A 14,631-nucleotide genomic window follows, 5' to 3' on the forward strand; every position below is an offset into this window, starting at 1 on the left:
TGGTAGGAGAAGGGATCTTTATTTTGTTTTTGTTAATTTGGAAAAGGCCTTTGACAGAGTCCCTAGAGAGGTGGTGAAGTGGGCAATGAGAAAGCTTGGCATGGAGGAGTGGCTGGTTAGGGTGGTTATGGCTATGTATGTGGGTGCTCACACCCAGGTAAGAGTGAATGGAGATTTGAATGATGAGTTTTTCATGAATGTTGGTGTGCATCAGGGGTTAGTTTCGAGTCCCATGTTGTTTATCATGGTACTTGAAGCCCTTTCATGTGACTTTAAAAATGGACTCCTGTGGGAGTTATTGTATGCTGATGATTTGGTGTTGATTGCTGAAAACGAAAGGAAGGCGGAGGAAAGGTTTAGGAAGCGGAGAGATGGTATGGGGCACAAGGGCTTAAGGGTAAATGCAGATAAAACAAAAGTGATGATATCTAGGGTTGGTGGCGGCACTGTCAAAGACGAGGGAGAGTGGCCATGTGCAGTTTGCCACAAGGGCGTGGGAAGTAATTCCATCTTGTGCGGTGTTTGTGATAAATGGGTGCATAGGAGATGTAGTGGTATCAGAGGTAGACTGCGAGATAATGCTGATTTTATGTGTACAGCATGTCGGTGAGAGCAGGTGGAGATTGTCATACGTGAAAGGATTGAACTTGCTGGTGAATCTCTTGAGTGTGTGGAAGAGTTTTGTTATTTGGGAGACATGTTGTGTGCTGGAGGTGGGGCTGGAGCTAGCTCTGTGGCTAGGGTGAGAAGTGGTTGGAAGAAATTCAGGGAGTTCTTGCCTCTCCTGACATTGAGAGGACTCTCCCTATGTGCTAAGGGGTCTCTGTATGCAGCATGTATTAGGAGTTTAATGCTGTATGGTAGTGAGACCTGGGCAGTGAGGGAGGAGGATATTCGCTGGCTCAGATGTACAGAAATGACAATGATTAGGTGGATGTGTTGTGCGTCCCTGCGTTCAAGGTCTGGGTTTACGGTGGAAGAGTTGAGAGGTAGGATGGGACTGGAGTGTGTTGGTGTTGTGATGAGGAGAGGTAGATTGAGATGGTTTGGACATGTACAGTAGAGAGGATGGGGGATGATAATTGGGTGAGGAAGGTGAGAAGTGTTAATATTGGGGGTGGGGTTATGAGGGGTAAACCGAGAAAGACGTGGGACCAGGTCATTAAGTGTGACGTCAGGTTTAAGGGATTGAACAGGGAGGCTGCAATGGATCGTGCAGCATGGAGAGCTGCCATTAGGTGACCAAGGCTGACGCATGCAAGCATGTTGGAGCCTTTAAAAACAAAAACGAAAATGATCCATCCATCCATCCATCACCTAATCCTACGTTGCCCCATGAGGAGCGTAGGAGCCTGGGGCTAGGAAAATTGGTTCTGCCATTTAAGATGAGAGTGACCAGCCTCACTCATCCCTGAGTGGTATTACGTGAGCAATAAACCCCAACCATCCCTTGGATATAAACCTTTACCGGCTCAGTCTGATTGGAGCACCTTTATTACCCACTAAACCACCAGGAGCCAAATTTTTTTTATATGGTTACCACCCAGCAAAGTAAATGGTTTCCTGGTGTACAGGAAACCATTTGCTTGTCACTTAATGTAGAGTCACCCATGGGCAGAAGGAAGAGGAAAGAATGAAGGAATGAAAGACACAAGAGGGAATGTAAAGTCACCCGCAGACAGAAGAAAGAGGAAAGAATGAAGGAAAGAAAGACAGAAGTGGATGGATGGAAAGAAGGATGGAGGAGAGGAAAGGGCAGACACCCGAGAGCAGCACTACATCAAGTGAGTGGATGGTGAGCACCCTCACCTACCACACATTATTATTATTATTATTATTATTATTATTATTAGTTATCTGATCTAACACAGTCTTTATAGCAGTGGGAATACTTACTGGATGATGATGATAATAGTGATGAAATCTCTGTTCATTCCTTTCTGTTCTTATGGATGATGTAACTTGAGTACTGCATTAGGTTGTTTAACTCCATATGTCACATGCTGGTGTATCTATCTATCTATAGGCCGACGCCCTAATCCCGCAAAGGGTGGCCACAAACAAAACGCCTCCAAGTCGCTCTGTCACCCACCATTTGACCACCCTCCCCCCAACTCACTCCCCCCTCCCTTATATACCTCTCAGCTCCATCCCTCCACCTCATCCTCAGTCTACTCCTCCCTCTCCCTCCCTCCACCTCACCTACATACACCGTCTTAGTCAGTCTTTCATTTTCTATTCTCTCAACATGTCCAAACCACCTCAGTGTATTTCTCCTAATCTTCTCAACTACATCCACATCCAAACGTTCCTTCACTTCTTCATTCGTCAACGTGTCCCTCCATGTCACTCCGCATGCTCTTATCAAGTAACTCATTTCCTTAGCTCTCACTCTTGACTTCTTCCCCTCTTGCAAGGTCCATGCCTCGCTTCCATATGTCAGGGTAGGGATAACAATACTATCATGCAGTGACTTCTTAACTTCCATACTCAGCTCCCTATTTCTCATCACTGCTTTCAGTGAACCAACAGCTTTCCCTGCTGTACCCTTTCACACACTTCATCCCCCAAAGTTCCATCCTTACTCATCACACTACCCAAGTACTTGAATGCACTCACATTCTCCATATCTTCACCATCCAACCTCACTGTACATTCTGTGACTTCATTCCTCTCAAACACCATAATTTTACTCTTGTTTACATTAACTTTCAGATTCCTCTTCCCACACACTGTCCCAAATTCATTCACCAAACTTTGCAGCTCCCATTCATCTTCACTCAACAATACTGTATCATCAGCAAACAGCAACACCGGAATCTTCCAAATCTCACCCTCGTTCATTAGAGCCACCCCCACATCCACTGCCCTACCATGCACCTCCTTTACAACCCCATCCGTGTATATATTAAACAGCCATGGAGACATCACACAACCCTGTTTCAGTCCCACACTGAGATCAAAGAACTCACTCAGCTCACCATCCACTCGCACCATAGCTCTATCTCCCTCGTACATACTCTTCACAACACTCGACAATTTCCCCTCCACTCCATGTATTCACAATACCTTCCACATACCTTGTCTGTCTCTTCTGTCATAAGCTTTCTCCAAGTCCATGAAGGCATCATACACTTTCTTTCCCTTCTCTAGATACTTCTCCACTAAACATCTTAGAACAAATATCTGATCTACACACCCTTTTCCCTTCCTAAATCCCCCTTGTTCTTCTCCAACAAGCTCCTCTGTTATATGCCTAACCCTGTCAATGAGTATTCTACCATATATTTTTCCAGTCACACTAAGAGGGCAAATACCCCTGTGATTACCACATACTTCTCTTTTCCCTTTTCCTTTGTATAAAGGAACATTTATACCGGAACCCTTCCCTCATCCCAAGCCAGTCTACATAACTTCCATATCTACTCCACAGCAATCTCACCCCCATACCTCAGCATTTCACCACACACTCCATCAATTCCTGGGGCTTTTCCCAACATGATCTTCTTCATTGGATCCACAACTTCCGCCCTACTGATCTCTTCCTCCCTCCTTTCATCTCTCCTTCTCCCAGCCATTCCCCAACCACTTATAATTGAACTGCTCTCACTTTCTACATTCAACAAATCCTCAAAGTGCTCCTTCCATCTCCTTAATTTCTCTCTCTTCTCCACCAACAATCTTTTATTCCTATCTTTCACTCCCCTACTATTACCTCTTTCCCACTGCCTTACTTTCTTTACTTCCTTCCAAAACAATTTCTTACTATCCCTCCATTTCACACTGAGATTTGTCCCAAACTCTTCATCCAGTCTCTTCTTACTCTCCTTCACCAATCTCTTCACCTCCCTCCTCCTGCTCACATATACCTCCCTCTTCTCTCTCTCATCTTCTCCCCTACCTCTACTTGCTAGCAATTCACTATATGCCTTCTTCTTTTGTTCGACAGCTTGTTTCACCTCATCATTCCACCATGCTGTCCCTTGCACACCCCTACATCTCCTCCTCACTCCACAAACCACCACACGCTGCGCCTATCTCTTCCGTGTATATCTTACATACGTCTTCCACCCCTTTCATTCGCACTAACTCATACCTTCTTAATCTTTCTTCCACTATGCTCTTATACTCTGCCATTTTCTCACTGTCTTGCAATTTCTCCACTCTTCTCATAGGAGCTGTTCCCTCCTGTCTTCCCCCTCATCTCTTCAACCATTTTCTTTGCAGCTTTACCTTGGCCATCACTAAGTGATGGTCTGAGACTCCATTTCCCCACCCTCTCCACACTCTTGCACCCACCACTTGTCTTGTCATTCGCTCATCCACACACACAGTCTATCGTTGCCTTTCGTTCAACAAGTTCACCATCCATCCTCGTCATAACTCTCCATGTATACCTGTGAATCATCTTTTGTCGAAAGTAGGTGTTAGCTATTGCCAATCCCTTACCAGCACAGATGACCAACAAAGCACTACCATTCCCATCTACTTCAGCTGGCACACCCCACTGACCAACCACTCCATCCACTCGTACATTCCCGACTTTGCCATTCATGTCTCCAATCAAAAACATTCTCTCACTCCTCTCAAACTTGTCCACACATGCTTCTACACTCGCCCAAAACTCATCTTTCACTCTTGCCACTTGGTCCTCTGTCGGTGCATATGCACACATAATCGCCCACGCTTGTATACCTACTTTCATGCTCACCCATACAATCCTTGCACCGACTGTTCCATACTCTTTTATATTCTCCTTCCACTTGCTAATACTGGGAGTTAAGTTTCCATCAGTAAAATACTAAAGTACTTTTGTGCTGATATTAAAAGAAGTAAAGAGTTTTCAAGGAAGTGGAAAGGTGAGTGACTCAAGGAAGAGAAATGGCATTTCAATGAAGTTGTATGTACCGCTCAGAAAACTAAATGCAGAGACTGTATGAGGCTGTGCAGGTATTCACATAAGTATTTGAGTGAGAAAGTGGTATGATATGAATATGAGAAGTCCAGCCCACATCACCAGATCTAATTTAGCCACACCGATGTATACAATGCTTATACAGGTTCCTGGCATTCCCTCCTTCATATCTTAATGCTTTCAGCAACTGTGATGTCTCTCTCTTCCCCCCCCCCCCCAATATCGCAATTACATGATGACTATTTAGAGTATGAAAGACGTCTTATACTTGGAGGGGATAAGAACGATTTCCCATAATTGCTTCAGTACGAATTGCATTAAATCATCCTGGGATAGTAAGAACTAAATTTAGATGTCATTGTACTAGAAGAGTAAACACCTCCTTCATTCATTTATTTTACTGAAAGAGTTAATGTACCATATTATTTTATTAACATTTCAGTTACAACTACTCCCGAGATGATGAAGAGATCTATAAAGAGTTCCTGGAGATTGCAAATGAATTGATCCCACACATCATGCGAGTGGTGAGTTCAGGCATCTCAGCGCGCTCCATCCTGAAGGACCCTGAGTGCTTTGGTTACCTGCTGGAATTCTATGATGGAATATGTGCATGGGAAGAGGGCTCAGCCACTCCTGTCCTGCATATTGGGTGGGCCAAGGCACTTTTCAATACCATAGCCAAGTTTGATGCCCGCGTTCGGTCACACGTCAAGATATTCTGTGTAGACCCTGATTCCACAGGTGAGTAGAGATGGAGGTAGGTAGGTAAGGAGGGAAGGAGGAAGGGACATCTGGCTTGAGCAGCTGGGATGTGGTGTAAAATTCATGTCATAAACTCCAAGAGGTGGTTGGAGATTTTTTTATCATGTAATGCCATGTGGTAGGTGGGGGCGCTCACCATCCACTCACTCAATGTAGTGCTACTCTCGGGTGTATGCCTTGTCCTCTCCTCCTTCCTTCTTTCTTTCCTTCATTCTTTCCTCGTCTTTCTGCCTGTGGATGACTTTACACTCCCTCTTCTGTCTTTCATTCCTTCATTCTTTCCTCTTCCTTCTGCCCGTGGGTGACTGTACACACAGTGACAAGCCAAATGGTTTCCTGTATACCAGGAAACCATTTACTACACTGGGTGGTAACCATATAACCAAATTTTGGCTCCTGGCGGTTTAGTGGGTAATTATTGTGCTCCAATCGGATTGAGCATGTGAAGGTTTATATCCAAGGGATGGTTGGGGTTTATTGCTTACGTAATGTCACTCAGGGATGAGTGAGGCTGGTCACTCTTATCTTAAATGTCAGGACCAACTGCCTAGCCCTGGGCTCCTATGCTCCTCATGGGCAACGTAGGATTGGATGATGGATGGATGGATGTAATGCCATCAGTTGCAAAGGCAAGTTATTTATTTTATTTATTTTTTTTCCATATGGTATGCTAGCCCTAGGTTCCTGCATCTTGAAGGAATAACGTTGGGATTGCTGTTACAGTTTTTACCTATTGTTCTGTGACAGTTAGAGCAAGACTTATAATTATTATTATACCTGCAGCATCCTTTCCTTACAGTTTTTTGTCCCTATTTAGGTCATAGAATCTTTTTCAGAATATTATCGCCATATAAGTTTTGGAAAGTGGATTAGGGTGATGATGTATGGTATGGTACGGAATGTTCGGGATATGGGCTTACTGCTGAGGCAGGATGAGGGTGCTTGTAGGCCATTGTTTCTTGACAGCCATAAATTAACAGCTGCATATGATTTCTGACAATTAGTTATTTGGTTAGCTTGTGTAAGTAGATAAATAGCAATACATTTAATGGTGATACTGTACATGTGTTTGGTGTATAGCATTGCTTGACTGTTAACATTATGATTATGTTACATTTGGTTTATTGTTAGATAGATTAATAATATACTGTATACTATGATGACCCCCTAAAAAGTTTTTAGTGTACATCTATCTATCTATCTATTGCCAGACGCCTCAATCCCGTTTGGGGTGACCACAAACAAATCACCTCCAAGTCGCCCTGTCCCCCGCCATTTCACTGCCCTGCTCCCAACTCACACCCCCCTCTCTCATATACCTCTCCACCCCATCCCTCCATCTCATTCTCGGCCTCCCCCTCCCTCTTCCCCCCTCCACCTCACTCACATACACTCTCTTCGTCAGTCTCTCACCCTCCATCCTCTCCACATGGCCAAGCCACCTCAGTGTGTTCCTCATAATGCTTCCTATCACATCCACATCAACACCACAACGTTCCTTTATATCCTCATTCGTCAGCCTCTCTCTCCATGTGACTCCACAGGCTCCTCTTAAATAACTCATTTCCACTGCTCTCACTCTTGACTTGTGTCCTTCCAACAACGTCCAAGCTTCACTTCCGTACGTTAGAGTTGGTATCACAATACTGTCATGTAGTAACTTTTTCACTTCCATGCTCACTTCCCTGTTGCTTATCACTGCCTTCAAAGAACCAGCAACCTTTCTTCCCTGCTGTACCCTTTCAAGCACTTCACCCTCCAAACCTCCATCCTTACTCATCACACTACCCAAGTACTTAAACGTACTCACATCTTCCAATTCCTCACCATCCAACCATGCTGTACATTCAGTGACTGCACCTTTCTCAAAGACCATCACTTTACTCTTCCCTACATTCACCTTTAGATCCCGTTTCTTACACACTCTCCCAAACTCATCCACCAAGCCTTGCAGCTCCCCTTCGTCTTCACTCAACAACACAGTATCATCTGCAAACAACAGTACAGGGAGTTTCCAAACACTATCCTCTCTCACCAGGGCCACTCCAACATCCACTACCCTACCTTGTACCTCTTTTATTACCCCATCCATGTACAGATTGAACAACCATGGAGACATGACACATCCCTGTTTCAGCCCAACTTTCAGAGAGAAAAATTCACTTAGTTCACCATCCACACGCACTGCAGCCTTCGCACCATCGTACATACTCTTCACAGCATTCAACAACTTCCCATCTACTCCATATATTCTTAACACTTTCCACAATCCTTGTCTATCCACCCTGTCATATGCTTTCTCCAAATCCATGAAAGCCGCATACAACTTCTTTCCCTTCTCTAGAAACTTTTCCACTAAAGATCTAAGAATGAATATCTGATATACACAACCTCTTCCCTTCCTAAAGCCTCCCTGTTCTTCTCCAACTAATTTCTCTGTTCTTTCTCTAACTCTGTCAATAAGTATCCTACCATACACTTTTCCTATTATACTAAGAAGACAAATGCCCCTATGATTACCACACACTTCTTTTTCCCCTTTTCCTTTGTACAAGGGAATAATTATACCTGACTTCCAATCCTCCGGGACTCTACCTTCCTCCCAGGCCAATCTGCACATCTTCCACATCCATTCTACTACTATCTCTCCCCCATGCTTCAGCTTTTCACCACACACTCCATCAATTCCTGGGACTTTCCCCGATTTAACTTTCTTCATTGCTTCCACAACTTCTATCCTACTGATTTCTTCCTGTCTTCTCACCTCCCTCCTTCTCCCAGCTATTCCCCAGCCACTTATACTCGCATTACTTCCATCCTCTACGATCAACAATTCCTTAAAGTGTTCTCTCCATCTGCTCACTTTTTCTCCCTTCTCCACTAATAATCTACCATTTTTATCTTTCACTCCCCTGCTAACTTCACTTCCACCCTGTCTTACTCTTTTCACCTCTTTCGAGAACATTTTCTTACAGTCCCTCCACTTTACACTCAAATTCCTTCCAAATTCCTCATCCACTCTCTTCTTACTCTCTCTTACTAATCTTTTCACCTCTCTCTTTCTTTCTACATATAACTCCCTCTTCCGCCTCTCAACTTCTTCCACGCCCCTATTTCTCATCCATTCATTGTATGCTTTCTTCTTTTGTGCCACAGCCAGTTTCACCTCTTCAGTCCACCATGCTGTTCCTTGCACCCCCCTCCGTCTTCTCTTCCTTCCACACACCACATCACATGCTGCACATATTTCTTCTGTAAGTATCCTACACACACCTTTCATGTCTCCCATCTGCTCCAATTCATATTTGCCCAATCGTTCCTCCATTTCTCTCTTATACTCTGCCTTTTTCTCATCCTCTTGTAACCTTTCCACTCTCCTTGCAACTACTCCTTCCTCTCGTCTTTCCCTTCTTCTATTTCTCCATTCTAATTGGACCTTGATTCTGGCCACCACCAAGTAGTGGTCAGAAAGTCCACTCCCCCAACCTCTATAAACTCTTGCATCCATTACACATCTTCACATCCTTTCATCCACACACACATAATCAATCATTGCCTTCCTTTCATTCAGTTCACCACCCACCCTTCTCATCACTCGCCATGTATACCTGTGGATCATTTTATGCCTGAAGAGGATATTGGCTACCACCAACCCCCTCCCAGCACAAATGTCCACTAACGCACTCCCATTCTCATCTATCTCAGCAGGCACACCCCACTCACCAACTATTCCATCCACCTTCGCATTCCCAACTCTACCATTCATATCACCAATCAAAAACACTCTCTCATTCCTTCCAAACTTTTCCATGCAAACTTCTACATTTGTCCAGAACTCTTCTCTCACTCTTCTAGCACGATCTTGCGTTGGTGCATACACACACACAGTCGCCCACATTTGTATTCCAACTTTCAACTTTACCCACACAATCCTTGACCCAACTGATCTATACTGTCTTATGCTCTTCTTCCACCTTTTACATCATTTCTGTAATGACAGCAACACATTTGTGATGTGTAACCATTGCTTTAACGATAGGTAAGTACTGTACAGTAGATTATGAAATAATAATACATATTGGGATAATATGCTAAATGTCCTTGTTGTGTGATATTGCTGCAGAATATGCAGTAGATTATAAAATAATAATACATTCTGGGATAGTATGCTTCATGTTGTTGATGTGTGATATTGCTGCACAGTCTGATGTAGTGGCAGTATTGTAACCAATGAGGTCTTGCCTAAGTGATGTATTTGCTGCTGCCATAAAGCTCAACTTGGGAAAAAGTTGTAAAATATCATCTCAGAACTTCTGCAGCACCTCGGTTTAGGTAACCATTCCTAGAAGGGTGGTCAAGTCGTGCCCCACCTGCTCGTGGTAACCTCGCAGACATCCTGTTTTTTTTTTTTTTCCTAAATTAGGGTGACACAGATGGGGGCAGTGCTACCCAGGTTTATCTCGGGTAGTATTGTATATACTTTTTGCTGTTGTCATTGTTTTTTTTTTTTTTTTAGTTTTTTTACCCATCCATGAGCAAACAACACCAGTGTCCTTGCTGCAGTAGGTCTGCAGAAAAAAGTGCGCAAGCACTGAAGTGTGCCTACTGCAGCGAGTGGCTTCATTTGGCGTGAGAAAATGTGGATACTAATGATTATCCATTTATGAAGAAGATCCACCGCCTGGGCTTTCGCTGGCTGTGCAACCAGTGTGTTGCACCAGCGGATGAGGTCTTGGCTGGTGAAGGAAGTACAATTCACTAAGAAGGAGCTGGAAGATGGGGTTGTTGGGCCAATCTTTCAGGCTATCAAAGATGTTTCAAGCAGACTGGAGGCACTAGAGACCAAGGTCTCATTACCCAAGACCAGGCCAAGTCATTTGCAGATGCTGTTGAGGGGTCTCTGGTGGGGAGTGGGAAGGATCTGCATGGGGGCGTGATTGAGATCACTGGTCATGTCCAGAAAAAGCCACTCGTGGTCAACAGCTACTAATTGTAAAACCAAAGAGCGGTGCTGATGCTGTGACGAGTCAGATGGGACCAGAAGACATCAGAGATGTACTTGACTCAGTACCGGTTGATAGCTGCTTTAACCCGCCCCATCCCGTCGACGTATGGGTACGTTGCAATATTTTGCATTTGCCAGTCCTGGCGACTTACTGGTACGTCGTGCAATTGCAAGGTCCCTAATTTACACAATTTTCAATTTTCGCGCGTGATTTTTCGTACGTATACATGGGACACCTTCCTCTATTCCTCTACAAGATGCCAAGCAGGGACAATGCCTTACACTGCATAACCTCCCCCCTCCCCCCCTCACGCCATTGTCTCAGCAATTCACCTGGTACCAGTGACCTGGCCAGTAAAGATATTCAGGGCCAGAGTGATTCCCCAATCGATGACAGTGTGGAGGACAAAGTTTACATAGCATTAGAAGAAGAAACAGTCAGAAATAATGATCAGGTAATGTAGCAAAAGAAGGTCAGGTATGGTGATTAGTTAGTGAGTGGAACAATGCTTATAATGCCTATATTACTGCTTGAAAACCAATATACTCTCATACTGCATATAAATTCGCACCAAGTACATAAATAAATACCGTTTATGAGTTGTGTGAAATAGTTACCCTCCCATAGAACTCGTTTTCTTTGGTGCCAGCCTGTTAGAAAACCCAGTCAGGTAAGGAGGTGCTCCTACCTGGATCGAGTATTTTAAAGCTCAGGTGAGCGATTTCTCTATGAATTTTCGATGTTTCTCACCAAAAGCAGAGGTTTTAGCCAAAAAAAATTTTTTCGAAAATACCTCGGGATTGGGGGATGTCGGAGGTGCGGAAAACCTCGGGACGTGACGGGTTAAGACCAAGGCTGATGGCCTAGTAATGAAATTTCCATCAGCCAAGGCTAAAGGTGAAGTGGCTGGGATACTGAGTGATATTTTGGCTCTGATGACACTTTCTGCATATCAGAGCTGGAAATTGCCGCCAGAAATGACCGTGACAGGCCTTTCATCTTCCTTGGACGACTCTGACATCATCCCACACATTCTGAATAAAAACAATAAAATTAAGATGCTCGTTGATCGAGGCTGTACCCTCAACCTTCTCTTCTCAAGAACAAGGAATGACACTATAACCGCTGTCTAGATGTCGCCGGAAGTGAGATCTTCCATTGTAGACAGGACAACTATATCTATGTGGATCTTACAAGATGCCGTGCATTTGACAGATTCTGGGTTACACACTATCATCATTGTCAGAGTTTTTGTCATCCATCTGAGAGGTGTTCTAGAAAAAATTATGAACCTAAATGTGTTTTTTGTGCTGGAGCCCATAAATCTAAGGATTGTAGTGACAGAAATTCTCCTAAATGCATCAACTTCTCTTCCTTAAGACATCAAGAAGCTAATACTTAACTCACAGTCAGTTGCCCATTTTGCATCTAGCAGAAACTGTATAGTTATGATTTCTCATGGGAATAGAGTGATTGAAAACACCAATTTCGATCATTCAAAAAATGACTAAGTCTCTCTTGAACCAGTTAAGGATGGGTCTTTTAAGTATTCGTTCCATCTGTAATAAGAGAGATCATTTTAATGAAACTCTAAATCAGCACGAGCTTGACATTTTGTGCTTGACTGAAACCAGGTTGTATGAGTGTGATATTAATAAGTACTTTGCCTAAGACACATTCTGTCATAAGTATTCCCAGGCCTGCTGCAGACTGTCAGGGAGGAGGCGTAGCACTCATCTACTCGGCAGCATTTGCAACCCTTTCTCTCATGGACTCAGACCTGACCCCATCTTTATTTGAATTTATGGAAATATCAATATAATTCCATCAGAATGCCATTAGAATTGCAGTTGTCTATTGACCAGGTCATCTGGGCACAGATCAAGGTTTATGGAGAAGTTTAGGCAGTTTGTTGAAGTGTTTTCTCATAAATCTGGAGGATTTTTTTTCCAATGATTTCAGTTACCGGGTTGACAGTCTGCAGTCAAAACCACATTCTTCAGAATTCCTTGAGTTGATCACCCAGAATCATTTTTTCAGTCATGTGATTGATCCAACTCATGTCGTGGGACATGTCCTTGACTTGATCTTCTCCCTTGTTGGTTGCAGATGTGTATCTGATGTGGAGGTCGACTCAGTTGACCTCCTCATCTCTGACCATGCTCTGCTCACTTGTAGTTTTGATATCCCAAAATCTCCTTCCTATAGAAAGGTCATCAGGTTTAGAAATTACGAGAATGTTGGTCGCCATTTGATGTGAAATTGATCAGCGTTTAAACTACATTGATTCTTCAAATCTTTTTTCTGTTGTTTTGGTTGATATATAGAACAATGAGCTTAGGCCAATTTTTTATCATTACTGTCCTGAGATGGTAAAAACAATCATTGTATGTGATAATTCTCCGTCGTATGGTCCATCTATTAATTCTTTGCATAGATTACATAGGAAGGCAGAACATGAGTGGCACTTGTAACAGACCAAATTAACTCGTTTACAGTATGTTTTTGCGAGAAGAGCAGTTGTTCACACTGTAAAAGCCCAAGAGGCAAGGTATTATCAAAATAAAGTTGATTCTTAGTGGTAGGTGGGGTCGGTCACCATCCACTCACTCGATGTGGTGCTGCTTTGGATGTCTGCCCTTTCCTCTCTTCCATCCTTCCTCTTCTTTCTTTCCTTCATTCTGTCCACTTTCTTCTGTCTACTTGTGACTTTACACTCCCTCTTGTGCCTTTGTTTCCTTCACTCTTTCCCCTTCATTCTGCTTATGGGTGACTGAACACTGAGTGAGACGCCAAATGGTTTCATGTACACCAAGAAACCATTTACCATGCTGGGTGGTAACCATATAACCAAATTATGGCATCTAGTGGTTTAGTGGGTAATTAAGACGCACCAGTCGTACTGAGCCTGATCCAAAGGGTGGTTGGGGTTCATTGCTCACGTAATGCCACTCAGGGATGAGTGATGCCAGTCACTCTCATCTTAAGCATCAGAACCAACTTGCCTTGCCTCGGGCTCCCACACCTCTCATGGGGCGACATAGGATTGGATGATGGTTGGATGGAAAGTTGATTCATGTGGTGGTGATTTAAAAAAAAAAAAAAAAAAAATGCAGTTGTGAACAGTTTGGTTGGTCGTAGGAAGGTAATTGTTAAACCAGCGTCTGTGTCTGATGCCCAGTTGGCTTCTGATTTTGCTTCATTTTTACAGCTATCTTGTAGAATAAATGATTTAGACAACAGTTCTTCTAGTCAAGTGTACTCAGTTGACTTCCAACTACGGTGCACAGAGGGTCATTTCCTTTCAACATTTCACCCACCGGATGTAAATAAAGTCAAATGTTACATTAGAGAACTTAACAAAACATTTTGTTCACTCGATCCGTGTAACTTGTCACAACTGCCTGATGTGTATGAGCACGCAGCAGACTTTATCTGCAACACAATAAATAGATGCTTCTTAGAGAGTAATTTTGTGCAGTCTGAGAAATGTGCTTTACTTAGGCCCCTAATCAAGAAACCAGGCTTTGATGTTGAGAGCATGACAAGTTATCATCCCGTCTCTAACCTGTCTTTCTTATCCGAGATTAATGAGCAGGCCATACTTGATCAACTCCTACCACTACTGGAACATAACAGAGTTGTTCCCGTTGTTCAGTCAGCATATAAAAAATACCAATCATCTGAAACTGCATTAACCCCTACATGCGGGGGGGGTTTCTGATGTTGCACGCTCCTCCCTATGGGGGATATCCGTGACAGAAAAAAATACCCTTACTTCAAACCCTAATAACTGCCAAACTATAACAGCTAGAGAAAAAATTTAAGGTACATAAGAATCAACAACTCTTCCTCTTTCAGTTGAAAGTATCCCTACGTCCCTAGGTGGTCCCTAAGTTAAAGTTCAAAGGGTAATGGGAAGATGCTTGCGGCTATACACATCAA

The 14,631-nt window shown here is 43.4% G+C and overlaps 1 protein-coding gene across 1 annotated transcript in view; it reads left to right on the forward strand.

Moving 5' to 3' along the window:
• Nucleotides 1–14,631, forward strand: part of Mnn1 (menin 1) — a gene marked incomplete at its 5' end in the record, with an annotated part of 122,909 nt that overhangs the window by 76,924 nt on the left and 31,354 nt on the right. Inside the window, one exon of the mRNA XM_080277914.1 lies at nucleotides 5,358–5,659. Within this exon, the coding sequence (XP_080134040.1) occupies nucleotides 5,358–5,659 (302 nt within the window). The remainder of the gene's footprint in view (nucleotides 1–5,357; nucleotides 5,660–14,631) is intronic.

The sequence above is a fragment of the Coenobita brevimanus genome, chromosome 71 (genome assembly GCF_032717465.1).
Source record: "Coenobita brevimanus isolate Jiangsu-jjx chromosome 71, ASM3271746v2, whole genome shotgun sequence".
In the NCBI taxonomy this organism is placed as follows: Eukaryota; Metazoa; Arthropoda; class Malacostraca; order Decapoda; family Coenobitidae; genus Coenobita; species Coenobita brevimanus.